This window comes from Epinephelus fuscoguttatus, linkage group LG17 (genome assembly GCF_011397635.1).
Source record: "Epinephelus fuscoguttatus linkage group LG17, E.fuscoguttatus.final_Chr_v1".
In the NCBI taxonomy this organism is placed as follows: domain Eukaryota; kingdom Metazoa; phylum Chordata; class Actinopteri; order Perciformes; family Serranidae; genus Epinephelus; species Epinephelus fuscoguttatus.
The window spans coordinates 10,265,181-10,293,120 of record NC_064768.1 but is presented as its reverse complement, the minus strand read 5'-3'; the positions used below and the strand labels follow the sequence as shown (position 1 = coordinate 10,293,120).

General features: G+C 41.2%; 1 protein-coding gene across 2 annotated transcripts; it reads right to left on the bottom strand.

The window, feature by feature from the left end:
- Window positions 1-799: 799 nt before the first annotated feature.
- LOC125905064 (voltage-dependent calcium channel gamma-6 subunit-like) lies at window positions 800-27,612 on the bottom strand. Of its 2 annotated transcripts, none has more exons than XM_049602879.1 (7): window positions 27,504-27,612; window positions 20,655-21,448; window positions 17,253-17,363; window positions 13,842-13,950; window positions 8,139-8,213; window positions 6,890-7,027; window positions 800-6,517 (listed from the first exon to the last, which is right to left on the bottom strand). In XM_049602879.1, exons 2-7 carry the CDS (start codon window positions 20,856-20,858, stop codon window positions 6,297-6,299), a joined length of 858 nt encoding a protein of 285 aa, XP_049458836.1. In that variant the 5' UTR covers window positions 20,859-21,448; window positions 27,504-27,612; the 3' UTR covers window positions 800-6,296. The 2 variants fall into 2 exon arrangements, with proteins under 2 accessions (XP_049458836.1, XP_049458835.1); XM_049602878.1 differs by lacking the exon at window positions 27,504-27,612 and adding an exon at window positions 27,053-27,139.
- Between the last annotated feature and the right edge of the window lie 328 nt (window positions 27,613-27,940).

Genomic DNA, 27,940 nt, shown 5'->3' with positions numbered 1-27,940 from the left:
GTGGGCTATGTTTATTCTTCTCCGTCTGATGAATCAACGGAGAAGACATGCAGAAAACAGATGGCGCCTATGACGTCTTCTAGTTCTGATCGATTTTGTTCGGGTAAGTGGATTTGTTTAAATATTTTGACGGTGTGTTCAGCCGGGTTGCTGATGAGTTTACGCTAGTCCAACCATCTGTTTTTTGTATAGCCTACATTCTGATCGTACAGTAACAAATTGTTTTCCAAAACTTGCCAAAGTCGCTGACTGCGCAAGGTGTTCTGGGAAATTCCATCTTCCACTTTGCTGAAAGTGTGGGTCGGGGCTCCCTTGGAATCTAGGGCGGGTTTTAAGTGTTGGAACCCACTTGGAATCCACTACCTCAATTATGTTTTGGGACACTAGTCTAAACGTAAACACCTATTTCTAGGGGAAATGTGGGTATTGGGACAGGGCCTAATACTTGTACTTGGGTTCATTTAGTCACACTGGAGGGAAAAAATTATACCTTGTTAAATTTTAGTTTTGGTTCGATTCCAGTTCCCACTGACTTTTTGCAAACGAACCAAGAGGAGTGAGTATTAGCTCTTCCGCCTGACAGGTAACTCAAATCAAATTCCAGTGATTGCCGGATTACAGGAGTTATGCAGCAGCACTTTAATGCTTCTGAAGTGTTTGTATTTATGTTCTTTGGTTTGCCAAGGAGCTCATAGAGAAAAAACTGATTGTAATCATTAATAGTGGGCTATTATTAGACTGCAAATCAATCACATGACATGAATAATGACACAGGATGAAAGGATAAAAAGGAGACGTCTTGTACAGTAATGATTCAGGTTTAATACTGTGGGATCACTGTCACACACTTTTTAATGGACTTAGTCAAAGAACACAGAGTCAGATACAACGATGGCAGTTTTAATAGCTTTATAATCAGAGGAAATACCCACACTGACATGCATATGTTACCATGGTTACATGTTTGCATTAGCATAAATAGGTTATGGGATATTCGTGGCCTTTATCAGGATCAATTATGAGATCATGGACAGATTTCACCATCAGCAGATGGATTTATTTTTGGTTTAGCTGTTGAAATCCTGCTAAAATTACATATCTGCTGTGATAAAATTCTGTGGTTGGTTCATTTTCTTTCACACCATAAAAGAACTGCATCAGAGTATGTTGGAAGCAGACCGGAACCCACCTTTTTAAGCAGTCTTGATTCAGTTGTTTGGTCCACACCAGGGTTTGATTGACAGTTTTCACACCAGCCCAAACAAACCGTACTAACCACGCAAATGGACCTGAGTTTGTTATGACTGAACCATAAAGGTTAAGTGTGAAAGCGAGTTTACATTTTTAATCCCAGTGTGACAAAGAAGAAGAAGTAGGATGAGTTCACAACTGGTTTGTTTTCTTGTTTCATTTAGCCTGTCTATTGATTTATTACAAAGAAAACAGATATTGTAAACACTGAATGTGCTCCAAAGCCTGACCAGCACAGAGTCAGTGGGACTCAGTTGGGCATTTTTTCCATTACATTTCTTTAAAGACATACTTTACAACAATGCAATGACCAGAAAACAATTGTGTTGTACGTTTCTGCAAATCACTGATATGTTACATTTGTATGTTGCATGGCGCAAAAATCACTTGGTTATGGTTCAGAAAAATACTCCTTTTAGCTTAAAATACTCAATTATGGTGGGACAATCCACACTGGAAACATAGCAATATCTTCATGTTTTTGTGTCAATATCCTGGCTGGAAACACAGCGATGGGTCACTCATCCTCATACAACAGTTAATATGATACATACCACATAAGCTGCCCACAAATGATACACTTACATGTAACATAAAATTGTGTACTTAATGTAAAGTCACAGGTTAGGATTAGGAAAAGGAACAACGTCCATTAAAAAAAATTAAGTGTCACATTCTATGTTGTCTGGCCGATCCACCACTCCAACCTACCTCCTAACATGGACTCTCAGCCTTTATACTACTTCCTTCTCCACTCCTATAAGCTCATTTGTCATGGGATCGCAGCCTTCACGATCATATGGATATACACAAATTACTGGGTCATGACTAAGTGGGTTTTATACAAATTGTGGTGCATTCCTTTTCATTTGTATATCTACAAACAGTGCATGAGAGCAGCCTGCTAAAAAACACCCACATGAGGTGGCTAAAAAGCCACTGGAAATGCAGGCGTCTTGCCCAGGTGCAATGCCAGCCACCATCCCTGTATGAAACATACAGTTGTAATGTATCTGTATTTTGCATAAAGGTACATCCATCTATCCATACATTTTAACCACTTTTCCAAAGCTGGGTTGCGGGGGCAGCAGGCTGAGCAAAGTGCTGCAGCTCAGTTCTCTCTTTACCAGGACAGTCCGGCACAGCGTCCGCACCACTGCAGATGCCGTGGAACAGAACCACATCATCTGCGAGAAAAACAGAGATGGAATTCTTAGGTCACCAAACCTCGATGAAAAGGGACAACCCTGGCAGAGGCCAACACCCACCCGGAACGTGTTAGACTTACTTTGGTTACAAAAGGACCGGATGGCTCTTAGCGGTGAAACCGGTGACCTGTGCACCAGCAGTACCCCTACAAGATTCCCCGTAGGGGAGCCTTCTTCAAGTCCACAAAGCACATGAAGACTGGATGTGGAAAGTCCCACGACCCCTCCAGTAGGTGCAATGCCAACATTTTCTTCCAGCGACTGGGCTGTTTTCATGGATCATAGTGGCTACATCTAAATGGAAATGCACCATGCTGTTTTTGCCAAAACTTAAAAGCTGTAAAAAGATTCAAGTTTAACACAGCATCTCCACTATCATATCATCTGTTAAGGATTAATTGCACATCTGCAACCTAATTTGCCACCTGTAGTCCATTTAATTTGGCTTCCTGCCCTTGCTGTTATAAAAACCTGCACAACAGCCATTATGTTACATGGGCTGAAAGGGGACTCAGGATCTAGAGATGTTCACCAAAGAGTTCATGTAGAGCTTGAATATGAGCATCTGTCAAAACTGCTATGGGACTTTTCAGGAGTTCAGCAGAGATTTGTGGATATTTCATTCACATATTATGCAAACTGTTCTAAATGATGACTAATGGTTGAGACTTCAAGTATTTCATTGTACTTTATCATGTATTATCATTATCATGTAAGTTTTTTTTTAATTTAAAATTGATGACATTTTAGCAGACACCCAAAGAGGAACTATCAAATGTGTAGCCAGTTAGCCCAGTCATTTTTATCACAGAGGTGTAAAGTGGGTCCATAAAAACAGCTATCGAGGAGGCAGCGACTGTAAGCTGAGAACGTGTGGAGAGTGCAGACTAGAAGCGAGAAATGAAACCTGAGAGAGGATGGTATTAAATATTCATGTCATGTTTAATAATAAAATGAAGTCATTCATACTCAATCGATTCAGATCAGAAAAGGTTGCAGAGACAGCTCACCTTCCATTCAGGCACAGAGAAGCACTTTGTAGTAACATCAATCACCCAAGAAAAACACTGGAGGTAAAAACATGGCAGCGTCTCACACTTTTAGCTGAGTTAACACTGTGTACCTTCTACTCCAACATAAATCTTTACAATGTGTTCTCCTTGTTTCTGCTTGCCAAACAGTTTACAAAGTGTAGCACCTACCTGCATATGTTCTCTTCTTACAGGGTACATTGTGCTTACTATACAATGCATGAGAAATCTGATAATGATAAAAAAGACAAGTTGCTCATCACAATGACCATACACAGAGATGACATATATATATCCTGAAATTAATGATTATAGATGATAAATGAAAACGATGTATGTATGTGTACAATTATGAAATTAGAGCCCTGTCACATGACAATACAGGTAATGTATTTCTAATTAATGTCTTTCAATGTTAATTGAAGAACAGCAAAACAACATTCAACATAGAAAGTAGAAAGGTGGCTCTGCAGACAAGACAAATATAATAACTGCTTTTTTTCACACATAACTGAGAAAAACCTTCAAAGAGGTTTTCAGACTGGAGGTTAAACTGTTCTGTTCATTCAGTGTATTTTTTTTAATTAAGGTTTAAGGTTAATTAGTTAATGGTTTATAATTACCAGCATTACAACAGAAAGACTCTTGAAAAGTCCTACATGCGATGGCATCCTGAGAATGCAGAGAGTCACACTCCCTCTGTGTTTCATAATCCGAGCCTCTCTGTGGTTTGTTGTGATAAGCCTGTCTAGCTGCGCATTAGTGCATGTGTGCATCCCACTGGCTAGTTCATCGCCACTGCTTTACATCCTTCTTATACGTGGTTACTGCTGATATCTGGAGGGTATATTTGCAGAAGCATAGCGCCCACCTTCCGCTTCCCCCAGGTAACACTGTTAGCTCTGTCAGCAGCACTGTTGCTGTTGTTAAGCAACCTGGTCTCACTCCAAAGTCTTTGAAGTCTGGTGCTTGGGCAGTTACTTCTAGTGTCCAACACAAAAATGCAGTCCTTATACATCGGCATGATACGCGGTGTCAGGGGTAAAGTGGTAGAACAATGAAAGTTAAGGCGGCAAAAGTCCAACTGGTGTGGGTGGGAGGTGTGGTGGATGGGTCCAACAAACACCAACTTACACCCGGGAGAGTGGTGTTCATGTCCCATAAGATTATAAAACCAAACCTCTTATTTTTTCCTAAACCAAATCACGCATGTTTGTTGTTGAAGGAGAAGAAGGAGTTGCAGGAGACCATTGTGAACAGTGTGTGAACAGTAAACTTCCTGTGAAAACAGAAGTGTATTTTGAAAGAAGACAATGCATGTAACAGGCAGAACTTGACATGGTGTCCCAGAACGTTAACAACCAACATAGCTGGGGTACCTTTCAGGTTCTATCTGAACATGGAAAGTCCATGGCCACATGAAAATATGTGATGAGGTTGGCGTGAGAATGTGTTGTGTTTTGAGCTGTTTATGGAGTTAGCACTGTTAGCTACTAGCCTCCAACTCAGCCACCTCCATATTGTGAACCATGTCCAGGCAGTTTAAGTCCCCTTTAAATAAGGGTAGATGAATCAAATAGCAAAGATTGTAATATCCATCATTATGACATGCTTCATAAACATGTTAGCATTAAGGTTAGCCGAACATGTTTGCTAGCTTGCAGCCAATGAGTAACTTTCATACTGTTGACTCAAACTGTTTACTTTGTACTCTGCTATATTCTTTAAAACAATATTTTTTGTTAATTACTGCCAGACAATATGGTAATGTCAAAGAAATAATTTAGCTACTGGTAGTATTTTTTTTATTTTTAAGTTAGCATTATGCTAAGGACTGGTTAATTTATTGAATGAACTAACAGTAAATTGCCTCCGAACCCTGCAGGATGATTAGTAAGACAATACAGGGCTGTTTCCCAACCACATCTGAGCATAAAGAAAGCCATTTTATAACATCAAAATGAATACTTCACTGTAACCTGGTACTGTAGCTTTTAGTACCCAAATGTCTCCATGCTGAACAATATGAATGTCAGCAAAATTATGTCAAATCATAGCCTAGTCACCAAAAGAAAATGTTGTTGTGGTACGTTTCTGCAAACCATGGATACATTTGTGTGGCACCTGGACCAGATGCCTGCAAAGCTGCAGACCACTGTTTAAGACCAGTGGTTTTTTAGCCACCAAACATGGTTGTTTTTTATGTGACCCATCCTTGTGTTTCCAACAGGGATAGTGCACGAAAAAGTTTTTTTTGTTTTTTTTACCAAGACATTGCTGCATTTCCAGACACGATGGTGCCACAACAGCGATTGTTTTTTTCTCTGAAACATATCTGCGATTCCAGTCTTCCAGTTCCCAAACATGATCTTCCTAACCATAACCAAGTGGTTTTGTGCCTAAACTGAACCAGACATTAACCTAAGCAGTGTTGAAATATAAAGTTTCAACATAATAATGTACAATAAAATGTACTCCTGCTTGTCAGAAACATAAAATGCTAACAATTATTCTGCTGATTGGGTTGCAGATCAATGGGTACAGGTATCCAGAATGACTAGCTAGAAAAAAAAGGATTTTTCATACTAAACAATAATATTGTGATATTGTAAGACAACAAGTTAAGTGCTCAGTGCATGTCAGTAAATCTCTCATCACTCTCCCATGAACATGCTTGTGATTCCTGTAAGTTCACAGATAAAGCTTTCTCTTTCTAAGACATCGTTGGGAAACACCCACGCCCCTCTGCACCCTCGCTCCTCCCAAACAGACAGGGCAGATAAAGTGCAACTCCACCTCCGGGCCACTAGCTGCTGCTGTCCTTCTGAGGGAGACACCTCTGCCAGGGGCTGTAGGGCAGCGCCAGCAGCAGGAACAGGATCCCACCCACGATGAGGACAGCGCCCGCACAGCCGATACACGACACCGACCAGGAGAGCTCGTGGTGGAGGGGAACCGTGTGGTCGCTGGCCAAGAAGGCCAGGACGGACTGGTGGAAAACAAGGAGAGAGAGAAGCACCAGGAAACCTGTAGAGGAGACAGTGGGCATTACCACATCCATTGTGAGACAGAGAGTGCTTTTCATTATGCTAACATGTCTTCCCGCTTCTCTCACTTGCATTTTTTTCCTAGAAGAAACTCGAAAGTAGAAAGTAGCAAAGAAGGGTGGCAAGCATGGATGGATGCCAGATGAGAAACTCTTAAGCAACATCAGTTACCCTGCCACATGGGAAGACAGCTGATGCTAGGAGTTAGCATAATGAAAAGCACCCACTGTCCTAATATTCTTATACAAAGGAGACAACAATTATCAGCCTCTGGAAACCTCAACTAAATTATAATCAACAAAGATCACACACACTGAAGAAACTTGCCCGGTGTGTTGTTGCCTCTACTGACCTGACAGAATAAAGCAGATGGACGCTGGCTTGAGGAAGAACAGGATCTCTTTACTGAGAGACATGGTGATGCATATGGCGCCCATCACCATCAGGAACAAACTGAACAGGGCCAACATGGCTGCTGCTATATTCAGATCTGCACAAGAAAGGAGGATAGTCCTGTTATATTAAAAAAAACTCTATCGTGAACTAGAATAGGAACCTGCTGCTTTTTAACTGGAGCAATAAGGTAAATCAAATGGCTTTTAAGTATTTGACACTTGATATGTTTTCATGTTTATCAGGGACGGATCATCATGTCATAGCTGTTAGAGAGAACAGATATGTGTTAGGGTTTCATAAGCTTGAAATTTCCTGAAAAATTTGTTGTATTTATGCAAGTTGTACCTGCATAAATACCTGGCACAAACTTTGCCACAACACATTTCGACATCTTTGCATTGTATTGGCCAATTAAATATCTGCGAGTGCATATTCCTGGTACATTACTTTGTATTGAAGGCTGACAGGAGCTGATGCACAAACAAATTTGTTTTTGATGCTGCCTACCTTAATAAATTTTGTAAGACCATTTAATACAAAAAAAGCAACTTCTTGTTTGTGAGAAGTTTTTGTCGCTGGATGATTCTACTTTATAATCATGTAGGATGTGAGGAACAAGAAGTAAGACATTGGTAATCTCAAATCACAGCAAGCATTTCCAGTATATATTTTATACTCTCATGTCTGTACTTATTAAATCACAACGTTGAGGCCTATAGCCTGACAGCGATGTGGCACCAGCAAACAAAGAGATTTAAATGTATGTCTGTCTTTCTTCACTCAGTGTACAGCACTGTGTGATCTTAATCCATTATGGAGCTGCCAGTGAAATGAGAGGTTAGACGGCAGCTCGGAGACACTTGAACGCAGCGTAGGCGGAATAGATTTCAAACACTCACAAAGCAGACAATGGCCAACCTGAAAGAGTGCAGCGAGGAGGTGAAGGGAGACAGAGAGGGAAGGAAAGGACAGAGAAAGATGGGGATGGATCGTGGGAGAGATGACAGTCAGGGGACTGGAGAATAAAGAGAGAGCATCAGAGGAGAGAGATGAAGGGGCAAAGAGGGCGCAGGGAGAGAGAGAGGAAGCGAGAGGGGGAGATAGATAGAAAAGAAGAACAGGGATAAAGAAAGGAGGGAGTGGGCGGATAAGGTGGGACAGCAGTTCAGAGAGGCCACGAGAGCCAAAAGAGGTGTGTGACTCACTCTTCTGCGTTGTCTTCTGAAACAGCACAGCATTTTCCCCCGTGGTGAAAAACTTGAAGTAGGTGCAGTTTGATTCTGCAGGTGGAAAACGACAGAAAAAGAGAGAAACAGCTACTGTAAATGACAGAAACATAAACAGGTTATCCGCGGACAATCTTATTGACATTCGAGCAACCACATCTCTCTCAGCCCTGTACACTTAAGTTTCAACAATGCTCTGTCAAACATAATCAGCCGTGAACGACAATGACAAGCTCAAGGTGACAATCCAATGCTTCCTGCGCAATTAGCATTCTGCCGTCCTGATGATGTGTTACAGTAATTAGAGTTTAGCCGTCAAATAGAACGTGACACCTCTATCTGTTCCCTCGCACATTTGAGCACACAAGCGAACAAAACACACTCACACACACATCAGTCTTAATTAGTGTGATCAAAGCCGCATCCTCAAAGAGTTCTGGGTTGTTTTCTCCACCACAACAGCTATCAGCATTACAGCACTGAGAGGAGCTGCACTCAAATCCAATTGACGACAATTCAAACCCCATCAGCAAATAAAGGGTCTCTGCTACCGGCTGGTCAGACAGTAATTGGACTTTTCCTTTGTGCAATCAATTATTTGTCACATGAAATCAAGCCACAGCTCTGCCTCCTCTTACACTGTAGGCTGCTGCTTTATAATTGTCCATGTTTTCAGACTGGCTGCAGTGTGTATGTGTGTGTGTGTGTTTATGGTATCCTGGATGGTTTTGGTAATCCGTGGTTTCTAGTTGCCAAATAATTTAACTGTAGTTTTGGGTACAATTACCTTTGTTGTTTTACAAAATAAATCCACTGAATTCACTGATGTCATCAGTAAAAGTTGACAGTGATGTCCTGGAACATGCTCCGGACTGTGATTAGTTCCATCTCTGGTGGCACTGAAGAGATGTGTCATAGTTTTTACATATCTTAACCTCAACAAGTTGCCCAACAGTTGCTCCTCCTGAACTAAGGCAGCCACTCTGCTTTGCAGCCAGCTCTGAGCCATGGATGTATAACAGAACTGGATCCAGCACTGGCGTGGGGCTTCATTCATACCTATGAAATTTGCTCAGTGATGCATGATGCCAAAATCACTCTTTGTTGGCGGGATGAAATTACCTGGATGATCAGATCTGCTTCCGCATCATTGGGCCAACAGAGCAGGTGCACTAAAGACTTAAGGCCAACAAGCATGACCAAGTGGCCGTCTTTCACTGGCCAAGCAACTGACTTGTGGTTAAGTGCTCCACTAACTCTAATGGGGATAAAATAATTTAAATGTGTAGGTCCTCTAGATGCCTTTGGATATTCTCATTCATCCAGGTCATAGTTATCTCGAGGAAACTGAATCGAACGCAACTGGACTTGGTTTTGTCTTAGAAGACGTTTCACCTCTTATCCAAGAGGCTTCATCAGTTCATGCTTGTCTGACTAGGCTGCAACTAGTCTGACAAACTGGTATGGAAGCACCCAGGTATTTAACCTCTGGGGAGGTCTTCACAAGGTCAATGATGTCACTGGTTCGTTAGTGCTCCAATGGTGTGTCAATGATGGTTGTTGAAACTGCTGCAGCGGTTGTCATTGGAGTCGTTAGAGTCACATGAGGCCATTTGTGAACGACCATTGTTTTTAGAGGTTGAGTTGTTAAGCCTCCTGGGCAAGGATGAACAATGCTGTCCTTTCATCCTTACAACTCCAATGACAACCGTTGCGTTGTGGTTATGGGGTTGTGGCATTCAAAAAAATGTTTCCACTGATTTATAGGCATCTTTTACCCAATGTAAGTTTATGGGAAAAAAGTCTTTTTGGGCCCAGTGGCACCACATGACGGACCCCTGAACTGCAGTACCACTATTTGGCCACTACAAAAATTGGCTTCAAAGCTCAGCACACCTCCTGGGGGCCTGCTGTGACCAGTACATAACAGTGATCCAGAGTGTTTTTTCTTCTTGTGGATCATGGTGAGCAGGAACGGGACAGCACCTCACATTCCAACTGTCACACCAGTCCTTATTCATCATAAAGCACAAACCTCCTCCCCTTCTCTCACCCAGGCTGTTCTCAGGCACTGTTCATTTATTTTCCTAAATATCCTACATAATAATGAGCCAGTAATGTGTGGGTAACCCAAGCATTTGGGAAGACTGCGATCCCATGTCCAATGCGCTGATAGCAGTAAAGAAGCAAATGGTCTCGTAAGGACAGAGGTTGGGGTGGTGGATGGATCACACAACACCCTACTTTCCTCTGGAGATTGGTGCTCAGAACCATGTGAGGTTTGAGTCTTTTTAGCTACATTGTTACCATGTTTCTTTTCCTAAACCTAGGCACAGTAACTTGCATAAACCTAACCCTGGTAACTTTATTAAGTGTGTAACTTTATGTCAAGTAAATAACACCATTCGTGGTGCTCTAATTTGTAAAATGTGGTACAAACTGTTGTGCGGGCGGCACGGTGGTGTGGTGGTTAGCACTCTCGCCTCACAGCAAGAGGGTTGCCGGTTCGATCCCGGGCGTGGGAGCCCTTCTGTGTGGAGTTTGCATGTTCTCCCCGTGTCAGCGTGGGTTCTCTGCGGCTTCCTCCCACAGTCCAAAGACATGCAGATTGGGGACTAGGTTAATTGACAACTCTAAATTGTCCATAGGTGTGAATGTGAGCGTGAATGGTTGTTTGTCTCTATGTGTCAGCCCTGCGATAGTCTGGCGACCTATCCAGGGTGTACCCCGCCTCTCGCCCGATGTAGCTGGGATAGGCTCCAGCCCCCCCGTGACCCTCAAGAGGATGAAGCGGTTAGAAGATGAAACTGTTGTGCGTGCCTTTCTTAGGATATTATACAAACCACTGTGTGAGTATACGTTGTCTCACCAGAGTCCTCTGCTGAAAAAGAGTCACCTGGTTGAATGGCGCTGTTCATGGATTTAGCCAAGTTTCCCAACACAGGGTATTACAGCTCCTGATACCAAGTTAGAAAATGATCAAGACACAAAAGTTGTCCAGTTTATATCCAATGCGTATACAAAGGCCTTATGTTTACATTTGAAAACCTTGACCTGACTAGCTAACAGGAGGAATGTTTACAGACCGGTGAGTTTATTTCCTCTTCCCGATGAGTTATTTGTAGCCACTTGCTGCCACTCCTCCAACGCTAACCACAAAAAGCACCACATACACTTGCAAAACAGACATAAGAGCATAGATTTAGCACAGGTTTAGTGGAGCTGACAGAGAAGCGACTGGAAGTGTCTGCTCCTTTATCCACAGGAAGACATGGTTCATGTTGTTCTATCCTGGGCATCTGACTAAAAAACAAGCATCTGCAGTAAGAGGTAACATTTAAACTGAATAATCTGAGAATATGTCACTTCATTAGAACAATGTAGCTTACATGATTTAACTTTTTACACACATATCACACTCAAAGGTAACATCATGCAGTGGTGAAATTATGAGTGTCCAGTAAACTGAAAATGGTGACACCAACACAGAGACAGTTAACTGCAGTATGGTCAGCAGACTAATAGAAAATCAATCATGTCGGCAAAATGGTTTCAAAAAGGAAACAGCACAGAAATGTAGCCTACTATCTACTCCTTCACAGTCTTTAGATGTTAAAGTCCCGGGGCACACTGCAAACCCCATCAACCACAAAGCCAGCCATCAAACAGGTATCCTGTCTGAAACTGATGACAAACACACACAGAGCTCTCGGTGGACTTTTCTCTGTCTCTGTTATGTTTTTTTATGTGAGTCATTCTTCAAACAGGGATACAGGTGAGTCATAGAAAATAGAAACGATACTACAAATAGCTTTTATAATGTTTTTCCACACTCTGACCAACAATATTGTTTCCATTAGCTGTCCTTGCACCTGTAATGAGATGGCCCCGTCCACAGAAAGAAAGTTGGCAGTACAACTCTGAACACCACGGATATGTACATTTGTACATTTCATACATATCATATCAACATTTCTAAGATGATGTAGTTCTGATTACATGTAAACCAGAACTACATCATGGGAGGTGGAGGGGATGGTGGATGGCAGGACAGCTGCAGACCACTGCAGGTGTGGTATTGCATGTCATGGTCATAATAGATAGTGGGTCTTGAAACTCAGACCCGTGCAGAACCCTGCTGCAGACCTTTCTTCAAGACCAACAAACAGCAAAACAAGTTGTTTTTTTTATCAAGACAACAGCAGCATCTCCAGCTGTGATTGTGGCACCAAAACCAGTGCATTGTAAGCCAGAACCGGATCTTTTCTTTCCATAACCATGTGGGGTTTTTGCGCCTAAACCTAACCACACATTAACCCCAGCATTGCTGAAATGGAAAGAAACAAAATAATGTAGAAATGTACAATGTCTTAATTTATTCTAGCGATTGGATTGAATGAGAAACTAGAAAGCTTTGTAACAATGGTGTACATCAGGAGACCTGGGCTTACTAAAATGTTGTTATTCAGTATATATTGATATGGGTATTGACATGCCATTTTCTGTTTTATGTTCTAAAATATTAGTCGGGGGTGGCACGGTGGAGTGGTGGTTAGCACTGTCGTCTCATTCCTGGTTCAATCCCGGGTGTGGGAGCCCTTCTGTGCGGAGTTTGCATGTTCTCGTTGTCTCCGGGTACTCCGGCTTCCCTCCACAGTCCAAAGACATGCAGATTGGAGACAGGTTAATTGGTGACTCTAAATTCTTAGTAGGTGTGAATGTGAGTGTGAATGGTTGTCTGTCTATATGTGTCAGCCCTGTGATATTCTGGTGACCTGTCCAGGGTGTACCCGGCCTCTCACCCAATGTCAGCTGGGATAGGTTTCAGCCCCCCGCGGCCCTCAAGAGGATAAGCGGTGAGAAAATGAATGGATGCACGGATGGAAATATTAGTCCGTTCATTTTAGGCAAGGCAAAGCACATATAGCACATTTCATACCCAAAGGCAACTGAACATTCTTTACACATTGGAAACAATCAATAGCACACAGAATAAAACAATGCAAAGAAAAATTTGAGATTGGAGATTGGTTAAAACCAATGGAAAACAGGTAGGTCTGTAGCTTGGATTGGATTGGTCAGCAGTGTCTCAAGTCTTAGCTCTTCTGCCTATTTGTTCCACATTTGAGCAGCAATCACAGCAAAGTATTCATTTAGTGCACTGCTGTCTTGGCCAGTTCTTCTTTGCCACGGTGGTTCCTGACCTCTTTGGGACTTTTAAGTCAACGTGAAATAAATAAATAATTAAATAACTGAAAAAAATGTTAAGCAAAACCTTGGCAAACCAGAAAACAGGTATTGTTGCCCAAGAGCTGAGGACTTCCAAAATGCAAATGAAGAATCCCTTCACTTGACCCAAAAGCAATTGTGGACTTGCTCTATCACTCAGCTATGTAACAGGGACTCAGGCATTTAGTAAGTCAGTGCATTCATCCATCCAGCCATCAAACAGTGTGCCAAGCATCATTTGTCTAGCCAGAGAAACAGGCAGACCTCTCATTCATGCTAACTCGCTCCCCCAAACTGAGCTGTCCAACAAGCTCGAGAGTTTGACGAACGTCCAGTCAGCCAGCTGGTCCGTCAATCATCATCTGAAAACTCCCTCCCTCACACAGACCAGTCAGCCATCATAAAAGTTACACAGCCATCTACCAAGCCAGTCCGTAAAAATCTGTGAGTCACCTCCAGGTAGTTCAGCGGGTCCACAGCTCTCTCTCTCTGGGTCGATATCAGCCACCCACAAGGTCTTGGTGCAGCCCTTCCACAGGCCGTAGTGAGCTGCCAGACATGTCTGCAAAGCCAAGATCACAGAGGTTTTTTCAAGACAAGGTCAGCAGTAATATTATTTATCCATCCATCACAGTTTTTAGCTTGAGATACCAAACAGTGATTCATGTCTAACAGGAAATTGCAGTTTAGTTGTGGTTTTTGCAGCTCAGTCACCAGGAGAATATGTCTAAATTGTACATTTCTGCAAACTGTGGATTCCCTACAGTTGTGTGTTTCATATGTATCATATCAATGTGTCTAAAGTGACGAGGTGCATGAGCTGATTTTGTCATCAGGAAGTGGAGGCGGTGGTGGATGGTGTGACACCTACGCGAGATACCTGTCAGACTGCAGACCACTTTTTTAGACCAACAACAGTAAAACCTGTTCTTTTTAGAAAGTCATTGCTGCATTTTCAGCCATTAAGCCATTTTAAGCCATTAAATTAAGTTGTTTTTTAGCAACCCATGACTATGCTTCCACTGGGAATAGTGCCATAAAAAGCAGTTGTTTTTACCAAGAAATTGCTGCATCTCAAGCTGGGATAGTGCCATCAGAAGTGATTGTTTTAATCATCACATAGTTGCATTTACTGCCAGGATAGTTACCGGATAGCAGATGTTTTTACTGAGATATTGCTGCATAACCATTTTTATAGAGCCACCAAAACTGGGAATCTTACAGTTTTTCTTGATTGTTTACACACATTTTCTGAAAGCATGCCTCATACTCTCAGAACTCTACACACAAATCAAAAAACACACACACACAATGGGCAAAAACCCTCAATTCTCCTGCAAAATGAAACTTTACATTCAAAACGATATTATTTCTTCTCAAAATGGTATTTTGTTTTCAAATGACACACACAAACCATCATATGAATAGACATTTATAAGAACCAGTGTAAAACACTATGATGAATGGAAAACACTTCTTCTCCATTCATGATAAAGACTTCGGCCTTTCTTTTTGTTCATTGGTACACTTACTACAGACAGTACATACATAAGTGTGTTGTAAAATATTTTAGAATATTGTTTTTATACTCAGAACACACAAATACACGGTAACAAATATATTTTATTTTTCCCACAAAAACAATGTACACAGTGTACATCCCAACCAACACAAAGTTGCACATACAGTGGTCTACATACAAAACAACAGAAGAATTTACTATATACAGTTACAGTAAAAAACAAAAACAAAACTATGCTGCATCCTCTCTTCTGTTTCGGTCTGGACACAGCACCTCATCCACATCACAAGCAATGTTTTCCCTGGCCAAGCAGCGAGGGAAATATTGCCTAGCATGGCGAATCCAGCCATGAAAAGCATCAACTGCTATATCTCCACATGTGTCTTCCATAGCTTGGAGAAGGGGTATACGAGTTTGTGGATTTCGGTCATACACTTTCCATCTCCAGGCAGAAAAAGTGGCTCGGATCTCATCAGAGATTACGGTCCTTGGCCTTCCTCGTCCTCGTCCTACTCCTCTTACTCTCACTCCTCTGGCTCTGGCTCTGCCTCTGTTTCCAATGTTGGCATCCATTGCTCCAAAACAGAAAAGCTCACCTGTTGCCCTTTTAATGCTAAAGCTCTGATTGCTAATTGTAAAACTGTGTGATAGGTGTTTGCCCATATGATGAGTCAGTGTGCATAGTAGGGCAATTAACTTTAGAATTTTGAATGACAGTGTGTTCTTTGTGAAAACAAGAGCTTTTCTTCATGAAAATTGTGCCAAATGCAGAGAATTGTGTGTAGTGTTTTGAAAAAAATGTGTTTTAGAACTGCAATTTGAGTGTAAAGCAGGAATTGTGCTTGTAGTTTAGCAGAATTGGTTGGAGTTACATGTTGTGGTCATTGTGTCTCAAGTACCAGTATTTGTGTGTAAACAATTGAGAAAAACTGTAATCCAAGGCATGATTTACCAAACCATAACCAAGTAGTTTTTGTTCCTACATCTAACCACATATTAACCACAGCATTGTTAAACTGTACAGTTTTAACAAATCTGATACATACTAACATACAAATGTAAATATCCATTGTTTTCAAAAACTTACAATACCAACATTTATTCAAACAATTGGGTTGGGTTTTGTCCCCATGTTTTGAGTATTGCAGAGGACATACCTGGACAGATTCAGAATATCAGGGACAGATGACGAAAACAGCACCATATAAATTAAGTCATGACCACGACTGACCTATGGCTAAGCTCCGCCCTCAAACGCAATGAGCCAGTGCGTATAGCCATTCCCATACACTCGGACATTATCTGCCTCGACGTCCACTGAAATGCATTACAGAAAGTCAGTTAATTGTTCGGTTTATGAGCTTTTTCTGAGATTTGTAGTTTAAAAATAGTCAAACGGTGTGCATGGGGTACATGCAACTCCGACACAAGGTATCCTGAGAGGCTGGGCGACGGGGTGTATTTTTTACCCTTTCCTAAATCACAACCGAGAAAAGTGTCTCCTTTGGATCAAGTTGTGTGGTAACGTTAGACCACAACACCAACTCAACGTGAATAAGATTAACAATGATGTCTACATCTGTTTTAAGGTAAGTCAACATTGTGTTTGAGGCAACATATTGTCACTATGCTGAAAAAAATTATAAAGTTATCTTTAACAAATCTAGCTAATGTTAGCTAAAGTTAGCCTGTTAGCTGCGTTGTTCATCATGTCACCTTGTTTGCTGGGAGTTAATTTGCCTATTTTGTTCTAGTTTTGTACTTTGGTGATCGTACATCATTGTTAGCTGTTGTCCAAAGGGCTCTAGTTTAGCTAACGTTAACTTCTGGAGCTTAGCTTCATTAAGTTAACTGTAATCGCAGCATAACAAAGGCTGGCAAACGTTATGCTGAATGATTCAATGTAAATACTGTAGCACCAAACTAACGGAGAGACACTCTTGGTAAAGATGGTAAAAAGGCCGTTATCCTTTTCTCATATTCTGAGCCAAAAACCTTAACTTCAGTGGCACTTTACTTGTTGTCTTTGATGGTGACGGTAACAAGATGCGGTTTATCAAGCGTACACTGTGACCTGTAAATTTTGGCTTGTAATTTAAGCTTTTCATCGACCTTCTCAACAATAAAATGATGAATATATCCCTCCAATGCGTAGTTTAGGCCCTTTTGGTTACTTCTCAATGACATCTGATCGTTATGTCTCCAAAAATCATCAATTGCCATGTACTGTGACACCTGCCATAGCGCCGGTCACTGAATGTTGATATCTTGTCCGAGTGAGTGGAGGTGGGCGTGGCTTAGCCATAGGTCAATTCCCTGTTTATTGGCAATTCATATTTCACCTGGTTGTTGTAGAAACTCTTAGGAGCTGCCAGCTCCACCCAGAACTCTGTCCCCACACCAAGGACTGTCAGGACTACGCCCACGATGGCCACGAAGAATGCCAACTTGATCTGGTGACATCAAACAAAACAGAACGGTGTGCTTATGTTAAAATAATGGGAAGGGGAAGCCAAAAATGATGAAAACATTTCAGACAGACATGAAAAGACATAGTAGGCACCATGTCTACCATTTTTCATACATACATTTTATTTTAATCATTGATGATAGTAACTGCCTCTATCCATGTTAAGGTGATTTCACAAAGTAATGTCTATTTCCTTGTACAGCTTTTAGCACCTCCTTTTGTCAGGCACTTACAATAGTCATGCTTGTGACATTATTTAATGTCTGTGGCCTATTTCCAATGTCCATCCCCTATTCACTTAATGCCCACAATGTGCTGTGGTATACACAAAGAGAACAAGAGTGCTAGTTAATTAAGCTGAGCAAAGGGTATATATGCTGCAGTAATGTGCAGTGAGGAGGTAGCAATACCAAAGGAAAAGGACAGTCTCAGCATGTTGTTTTTTTAATATCCTCAACAGATGAAATATCAACCCCCCAACAAGCAGCTGAGGTGTGTGGGTGGGCTCTTGTACTTCTACCTTTTGTGTGGAGATGTTGAGAGTAAAGAAGCACTGTGTAATGCCTGGCCACAGTCTCCAAACTAACAGGGGGGCTTGTTTCAAAATGTCAGGAAAGTAAATATACTTACTTCTATTTTTCTTATCTAAAAGACATACATCCATACATCTTCCGAATTCAAGCTTCTCTCCTTCACCAGTCTACGACTTACGTAAGCTTTATTGCCATCTTAAGTCATCGTAAAACATGCTTCATTCTAACTTGACAGACACCCGAACTCATGAAAACCTTCTTGATTAGTCTTTCCACCCTGATTTGATCAGACTGAACCCTTAATTCTCCCTCTAAATTAGTAAAATGAAATGACAACCCAAACAACATTCTCGGTCCATTTCAGCACTTTCAATAGCTTTCATTTAACTTTGTGGTTTCTCAATCTTATCTCTATCTATCTGAATTAGGAGTAAAGTGTCATAATAAACAGTTTTTTTAATGCTCACTGTGTCTCTGGGGGCTGCTTCAAAATCTGTTTTGTTCTTGTGCGAACTGGTGATGACAGTGGTGCTTGTGTGAACTACAATTTCAGGTGAAGTTCTCGTCTCTGTGTCTGGATATCCAGGAAGTGTGCTCCAGATACTTATTAAAACAAATCCTCCTTCTTGTCTTGCAAACTACTTGTATGTCCACCAGTTTTCATTCAACCTACCTAAAGAAATGCAGTGGAGAGTGGACGAGGCTGCAGCTTACTGTAGCCGTACAAAAGGGTCCCGCAGGTGGGGGACCATGCAGGACTTGAGCTACTGAGAGCAAACACCAACTGGTAGCGCTTTGTTCAAGCTGCCATCTGATGCTGACAAGAACAGAATCATTCTGCTGGATGCTGTTACCAACTACAAACCAAAGAGAGCTTGAGTGCGTTACTATGCATTAAAGTTTTCGCTCATAACTATGTATAATATATTGACTGAGTACATTAATGTTTTTTTAGGCCTCTGTTCCAGTGATAATCGTGGCCAGAGGCATTCTGTATTCAGGTTGTCCATGCATAGGTACGTATGTCCCATTTTTGTGAATGTAATACCTCAAGAAAGCCTTGGGGGAATTTCATCAAATTTGGTACAAACATCCACTTGGACTCAAGCAGGAACTGATTGGATTTTGGTGGTCAAAGGTCAGTGCGACCTCACAAAACATGTTTTTGGCCATAATGCAAGAATTCATATATTAGTTATAACAAAATTTCACATTAATGTCTAATATGAGAAAATGATGAAGTGATGACATTTTATATCCAAAAGGTCAAAGGTCAACTTTACTGTGACATCATAATGTTTTGCAAAAAAAACTTTTTTGGCCACTATTTGGCATCATATCTCAGGAACACAGGGGGAGACATTTGGTCAGATACTGAATTGGTGACACAAATGTTGGGCGTCCACTTTGAAACTGTGCTGATTGTATAGATCCCCTGCGCCACTTGGGGTAAGATGTGTGTGAAGCATCCATGTTTTCACAGACATGAATGTAAACTGTAACTGCAACCTGACTAAGTGATTTTGCGTCTGCCTCCTAAGAATGACTGAGCTTCACTGTCAGCTGAGAGACAGTGGGGAAATACAGTGTGTAGAGCATGTCATAACTTACCCAGTGACTAAAGCGTATATTATGTCCAAACCAGAGTTGGTGATTGTTCTGTCCAGTTTAAATGAAGCACATGAATATATATTGTTAATAGCCACTTGTTGGACCAACTGTAGCCAGTTGGAAAATTACTGGGGACCTTCTTCAGGATCCCAAAAATCAACCCGAAAAAACAACTAAGGGCAGCAGGGCTGAGAGGGCAGATGATCACTGCCTTTTTCGTCACCTATTGCTACGTTTGGCCTACAATGACGATGCTTTATTCTTTATGTCAACAACGCCATGTTTGAGACGCCCATTTCCACGTACTGGGCAGGTTCGGGGAGTATTTGGGGGTTGAGCGTCAGGAGCTCAGATGCAATGCATCCTTGTACGTTTAAGACTCAGAAGAACTTAGTGTTCTCTGGCAGGAGGCCCTGCAGCACTGAGAAATGTTATTTCCTCAACTGACATCAACACTGCTTGGATATCCACTTCACACATGATGCATTTCTTGTTTCCTACACTATAAGGAGATGGCATTAAACCCCCTACTAAGTATCTATCAGGTTAAAAAGGACAACTTGTCGAAGCTACTGGTGGCATGGTGGCATTTTGCAAGTGTTGCAGGAATTACACTTTGTCATCAATGCTAATGCTGTTAGCTAAAGTAAAAACTCACAATTGCACTTTTCCTGTTTGGCCCTTAATCATATGCTGGCTCACTAAGTTGGCACTCAGTCATCAAAACTTAAATGTGTTAGGGTATTCGGTTATAAATTAAGGTCCTCTGTACAACTTGTGTATGTGTGGGAAAATGTCATAAAGTGATGAAACTGAAGAGCCTGAAATCTCAGCTGGCTATGTCATCTTTGAGCAATTATATCCCACCTGCAGATTACTGTCATGGTTCTGATGGTTACATAACATTTTATTTCCTTAATGTCAAAGAACTGCATTTGATCTTTGGCAAATACTTATTTTCTAACATCAGAAGTCATTCATCTGCTCTTGTGGAGTGTTTCCTGCCCCGTGGACGAGCCTGATTTCAGTTGAAAAGGCAGCTGTATGACTGATTGGTTCCTTTAGCTCCAGAGTACTTTCATACAGCCTGAAGGAAAAACACACATTCACACAATATGACACCCCGTCACCTTTCCTTCCTGGGCCTCGCTCATGGCGTGTCCCGTTGACGTCGTCCTGCGGCGCTTGTTCCCTCCAAAGGTACTGCGTCCAGTCATGAGGCTTGCCAGACCTCCGGCAGCCTGGGGTGCTCCTCCTGGTGCAACCACCGTTCCCGGCACGGCTGGACCCACCGTGCGACCCTCCTCGTCGGTCACAAAAAAGGTAGACCACATGATGTAACAAAAAAGGAAAACACTAAGACAGCTCAGTGGGATTCTGTTTGGCAGCAACGCTTGATTTGTGCTTTGCCCTCGACAGGGATGGTACAATTTTAGCAATTGAAAAAGATAGGAGTAAAACAGAGGAAAACTGTTGTGTATTCTCAGTTTGTGCCCATAAAGAAAACAGGAAAAACACCTGAGATAGAAAAGTAAAATGATGTCATACAGGTGTATCTGCCAGAAAGGAAATAGAGGCACAGTAAGACAGAGGTAGAAAGATGAACTGAAAAAAAGAAACAGCTAGGCTATGTGATAATAACTAACAGCAGAAAAAAAGTCTATGCAAAAGTAGAGGAAACACTTTAAGGCCAAAAATTCTCCTTGGTAACAAAAACTAAAGACATATGTTTCTGAAAACTTTAGCAGACAAAGGCAGGAATCAGCCTTCTCTTGTAAAAAAGCCTCAGAACAAATGGTGGTTTTGATGACAGGTGCAAAACTGATAAATGAATCATCGTGAAAAAATAAAATGGCAGAAAATCTGTGTAGGAAAGTGAAGCCACTGGAGTCCGTAGAGGTAGAAGTGGATGAAGTGATGCTTCCTAGAGATGAGAATGGGAGGAGAAAAGGAAAGATGAAAACATAAACTATGTCAGGCATTTATATGCATAATCACCTGAAACAGAGATTTTGATCTTTTGCACAAACTTCACAGTTTACAGAGATCAGAACTGTACAGACGGAGGAGAGATGCAGGCGTAGAAAATGCTGCTCATTTCATGGTACAAAAATAAACCAAGACACAGAACATGAATGCTGGTAAACAGAGTGCATGCAGGAGTATTAGCACTGTGCTTTCTCCACTGATTTACACAGGCCCACATATATTTAGATTTAATTATGTAGAGATGAAATTAAGAATTACACTGTGTTTGTGTATACAGACCTGTATGACATGTGTAGACATAGATGCACTTATGGGTACATGCAACCAATTTGGACCTTGTGGACATGAGCAATAATGGAAATTACTCCACTTCTTTGGGAATTTCTGTATTACGTTGAGTTGCTCTAATACTAATACCAGTATCGGAAATGCACCAGTCCAATGCCACGTAATTTATCAACAAACTTAGCTAAAGTTGTTTTAAACCCACATGAAACAGCAGTTTTCAATCAATTCTTCACTCTAACACAGTAGCAACCTACACAGCAAGTTGGGCTGTGCAGCTACGGGTAACACCTATTTAAGAGCAATGAAGAACTGATTGATGACTGATAAAATGTTAGCAAAATGTCAGCAATTTGTCAGTATTTTGGACTGGATAAAAGACAGTTCTGTGGCATCACTACTCTGTATGCACAATGGCATGCAAAAGTTTGGGCTACCTGGGTCAACATTCCATTTACTGTGAAAAGTTAAGTAAGCAGAAGATGAACTGATCTCCAAAAGGCATTGAGTTAAAGATGAACCATGCTTTTCAACATTTTAAGCAAGATCAGTGTATTACTTTTGTTTTGTACAGTTTTAGAATGGAAAAAAAGGAAACAAGCTCCATGAAAAAGTTTGGGCGCCCCAAGACATTTGACCGCTCAGACCACGTCTAACAGGGTCTCAGACCTTAATTAGCTTGTTAGGGCTCTGGCTTGCTGACGATCATAGTTAGGAAAAGCCAGGTGATGCAAATTCCATTGCTTTATAAATGCTTTGACACCTGAAACCTTGTCCCAACAATCAGCAGCCATGGACTCATCTAAACAGCTGCCTAGCAGTCTGAAAACTTAAATAACTGACGCCCTCACAGCAGGAGAAGACTATAAGACGATAGCAAAGTGTTTTCAGGTAGCTGTTTCCTCAGTTTGTAATGTAATAAAGAAATAGTCGTTAACAGGAACTGTGGAGGTTGAGGTCTGGGCGACCAAGAAAACTTTAGAGGGCAGTTCATAGGATTGCTACAAAGGTAAATCAAAACACCCGTTTGACTGCAAAAGACCTGCAGAAAGATTTATCAGACTCTGGAAGACTCTCGCCAGTTCAGCATCAGAAGATTGCAAAGGAACATTTAAACAAGCCTGATGCTTTTTGGAAACAACTCCTGTGGACTGATTAACATAGAACTGTTGCAATGAGCAAAGGTATGTTTAGAGAAAAAAAGTGTGCAGAATTTCATAAAGAACACCTGTCCAATTGTTAAACACTGGATGGATTGATCATGCTTGGGCCAAAAAGTGCACGCAGACAATGTTGATTGTTTGGTGTAAGGTGGTCATAAAACTCAGTCTGAGTGTCCTGATGTTCCAGTAAAATCAAACAATCCTGAAGTTCAATGATGCAAGCAACAACCAATAGGTGCACTCCCTCCAGCACCGAACAAGAAGCAGCAAACCAGGTATCTAGCAGTAGTCTTGCAAATAGTGCAAGATCCCCAGTCTTTTAAAAATCATATAGTGTGAGACAACTCATACTGTCTGTATGTGGGAGGGTGTCAGACTTTAGTCTTTTAATAGTGTTTTCAAAGTCTTATAGTGTACGGTGGGCATAAGTATCTTTAAAATCACAAATGTACAATAATGACATTATTTAAACTCAAATAACTTGAAATTAAAAGCATTGTTCCTCTTTAATTGTGCAATGCAAACACAAATAAGTCCGATCTAGAAATGTAACAAAAAGTCAATTATAGTGTATGTAGACAAAAAAAATAACTGTATGAATTATCCAGAATTCAGTGTGAACTTCTGATAGAAGAAAAGCACAGAGCTGAAGAGAGCTTCCTCCAATCACATATAATTACCTGTGCTGTCTGCTCTACTTTCTCCATTAGAACGGAAAAGCAATACAAAAGCACTTAGCATTGCGAATCACCATCAATTATCTATTTTGAGATGTTATGTGACAGCAAACACACGGGAAAAAACAGTGCTGAAATCATAACCTGCTATCTATTCTGAGACGCTTTGTGGTACCTCAGCGGCACAAAACCAGTCATCATGTTTGAGCCGTAACCAATTATCTATTCTGAGTAGCTCTGTGATGGAGAAGTCACGCAGATACGCTACCGATGAATTGAATCTTAAACCCTTTATGTCTGTGAGGTGAATGAAGCAGCTGTCCTACTGCGTTCCATCAGGATGTGGTGACAACAGACATGACATGCAGCCCTCCCTCTTGTTAGCAAAAATGAAACACATCCCCTGGGGAGAACGCATAACTCTACTTTCCCATCACCGTCTGTCTTGTTAACAGGCTAACAAGCTCCAGAGTGTGAGTTTAGTGCTGCTTTCTGGCAAAGTTCTTCAAGGAATACAGATTATAATACAAAACAGCACAGTGCAATGCATCATATATACATTTCCACACATTTGTATGCTGTTATCCACTCAGATGTCATCAGTAAACACTGCAAATCAGATTGAGTCACAGAGTGCCTCATTAGGAGAATCCACGGATATCAAGTTCTAATGCACGTATCAAATAATACATTTATGCTGCATCAGTATTCTCTGTAGGGACATGAAGCAAAGCACACTGCTCACCAATGATAAACAAGATGCTTCATGTACAGTATACTTAAAACTACAGAAAGGAAATTTTTTGCAAAAATATCACTTTTTTTGATAAAATACGTATAGGCAAGATTTTTTTTCATAACTGTCACTATATCCTGACAGTGTAACATGAGGCAGATATTCTGTGAAGAACATCATGTTCCTCCTCCTCCTCATGCTCCTAAACACGTTTGCAAGGATCATGAAAACAACCAATCATCTAATGATGGGACCAGAATCATGGCAATTTTCCGTGGGCCTCTTACGGCTTCCATCGGGCACCCATCTTAAGCAATTGGGCTGTTCACATTGTATTCCTGAACTGCCGTGAGGGTCCAAGGACAGAGGGTGTCATATGCTAAGGCCCGCTGAGGCAAATTGTGGTTTGTGATATTAAGTTACAAAAAAATTAATTAAGATTGAAAAGAAATTAATTATTTACTTTTTACCTAGTTAGCTCTTGAGTATAAAACAGGGTAAATGGTAAAATAAAAGAATGAGATAATCAGACAAACTGACATAATTAGATTTGACAAAAGACAATTAACAATATACAACCTAACGACTGACAGCATCAAAGACTGATCAAATGGTGTTGAATATTAACAGTATGTAGTAATAAGGACAGTGTTAGAACAGGAAGAGGAGTTAGAGGAAGTACAATAAGAAGTAGCACTGAAAGTAAAAGAGGCAGTAGTAGGAGTGATGGCAATAACAGTAGTCCCTCAAGGATTTCATGGGCTGTTTTTGTGATTGTTGTGGCCTGAAATGTCTGATTTTACAGCAGCTTTTCCACAAAATTGCATTCCATGTTGCTGTGTTTATAGATATAATTTTGGAGGCAAGCAAATTTTAAAATGGTTGCAGTGCTGTATCAGATTTGGAATGTAACATTATGAGCATAAACTTTATCCCACAGGATTAGAACCTATCTTGCACCGTCTCTGTGAGCTGCTCTCCTGCTCTGTCTGCCCGCTTAGCATGAGCTACCACAGCAGCAACACTAACATTTCACACTTAGCTGTTAAATTGTCCCAACAATATCACACTGTAATGGCTCGACTCTGTGTGACTAGGGATGAGTATCGAAACACAACTAAATTAGCCCCGGGGCTGAATTTACAAAGACTGTAGTATTGATAGGCTCTGACGGTATCGGTACTTTTACACATTTTGGTTCAATTCATTATTGTCCTGCAGCCTCTCATCTGCGCTCTGTGCTGGGGCTGAACTGCTCCACATACACACACGTACACGCACACGCCTACACGACAAGGTAATCTGTGAACAGGTGAGTGGCCGTGGTGGATACAAAGTAAAGATAACTCAAAAATTACTTGAGTTGACAGCAGCTACACTCATTACTGTAAGTGAAATTAACCCTTAGCAAATAAGAAGCCAATACTTTATCAATACATGTGTTCAGCAAGCATGAACATATAAACATGTAGACAGAGATATTCAATATGCTCCATCCGCAGTCTCTCAGAGGAGGAAAGAGGACAGGAGAACAGGAGGACAGGAGGACAGAGGGCAGGAGGACAGGAGGACAGAGGGCAGGAGGACAGACTGATAAATACTAAACTTCACTCAGTATTGTAATGTCAGAAATATTATTTATATCGTGACGTTGCTGTTGTAAAAATTACTGTTGCTGCTCTGGAAACAACATTTAGTTATATTCAAAATATTCAGTTATCCTGCTCTGAATTTATTATTTTTAAATTAATATATTTTTGAAAAAGCTATAATTCAGAAATAAAAAAGAGCCGATAAGAATACCGATAAAGCACCGGATCCATAAGGAGTATCAATAAAAGTAGTATTATCGATAAAATCTTAATGATACCCGTCCCTTTGTCTGACTAGATAACCATTGGGTAACATTAGCTGTGGGATGCTAACAGTTAGCCCTGTCACTGTGTGTGCAACTCCCAGACACAGAGCTCCAGTCCTGAAGCAGTGGTTTCATGATAAACAGAGAAAATAGAGGCCAAGGCCAGTGATCAATGTCACTGCACATAGTCAAATTTGCAGTGACTGGACAAAATGGCAAGGTCACACAGAATTCACTGGGACTGGCTAAGTGGTATGTTTTTCATTGTTGGTCCAATTGTGCCTTTGTATGGCCAATGCTCTAATCCAAAAAGATATACAACAAAGGAGCAGGAAGGCATCGGACATGTGGCTCAGAGGCACTTTGGCGAGCACAAGCATCAGATGCTGGCATCAAACCTGCAGCTTTTCACACATGAGACGTAACATGAACTAGCCTGCCCCTGGGAAGACACACTGCTGCCATACTGATGTTAACAATAACGTTGATTGCATTTTGGTTAATTATGTACTAAATGGAGTTATTATTATCGTACAGTTTCTGTTATTTTCAACACTGAAGCAGGAGTTATGTAAATTTACCAACTTCAGTTACAATGTGAATATGTTAAAGTAAAAAAGTACATTTCTACCAAAAAGTAATTGCATGCAATTTGCCAAAATGACAGTAATCATAATTATAGGCTGATAATTATAGTCGACATATATAAAACTACAGCAAACAACTAAACAACATTCACATCTGTCTTTACAGAACAAATTAATTTAAGTTAAATGTTAGTGGTGAAGAAATCAGAATATTAAATAAACTCTGTCCTTACTCATCCAAACTGAACACGGCTCTCCTTATAAGGCATCCAATTGGCCTCTCTCGAAAAGCAGCAATGAAGCACGAGGAAGAAACTCATTACAGCTGCTGAGGCCACCGACAAATACTCTTTAGCAAGTTCACTCTCTTAAAATATCCCTCCTACTGTCTCCAAAAATAAGCCAACGTGGAATCGGCCCTGAGGAGAAGGTTCCTAGGTTATATTAGAGCAAAGTGGACTCCATAAACACTCTGTACAGGCAACGAAGAAGAAGCCAGTTCAGCTTTATTCTCCCCCCACTGACCTGACCCCCACCAAACAGTTCAGTAGCCAAAAAATGTCATGCTGAAATTAGACACATTAGTTTTATTTTTTCACTCTTTAACACGTGCTGCACGCGTGCTCCACAATGCTCACCGCCACTTCACAAATATCACAACAATGATATTAACAAGTTGCTGACCTGGTTTTTGTGTGTGTGCTTCCGCTCGGAGTGACGGAGGGCGAGGCGAGGCAAGGAGAGGGAGTGAGCAAGGGAGAGACAGGAGGGTACGTGAGGGAGGGGAAAAGAGGGTGGAGGTCGAAGTAGGAATCAATGTTACGTCCGAGGGAGGATGGGGGGGTTTAGGAGTGTACGTGTGAGTGTGTGTGTGCATGTGTGTGTGTGTGTGTGTGTGTACCTTTGTGCACATACATATAGGGTTGCAGGGAATACACATTTGTGTGTGTGTGTGTGTGTGTGTGTGTGTGTGTGTGGTTGTGTTTGTGTCTGTGAGTGGTAGTATGAATGTATCTGTGAGTGTGCATGTGCATGCCAGCGTATTAGCTTGCAGGCCCCTGTGTGTGTGTGTGTGTTTCCCAAGCCAAATGCCTTAATGTGCGTGTGTGTGTGTGTGTGTA

Bases quoted from the DNA above. Each gene is read 5' to 3' on its own strand.
- LOC125905064 (XM_049602879.1), bottom strand. From the start codon at position 20,858: ATGTGGTCTACCTTTTTTGTGACCGACGAGGAGGGTCGCACGGTGGGT. The intron at 8,214-13,841 runs GTGACTCACAGA...TTCCACCTGCAG, and splicing joins ACCCGCTGAACTACCTGGAG to AATCAAACTGCACCTACTTC. The intron at 6,518-6,889 runs GTCAGTAGAGGC...TCTCCTCTACAG, and splicing joins CATCTGCTTTATTCTGTCAG to GTTTCCTGGTGCTTCTCTCT.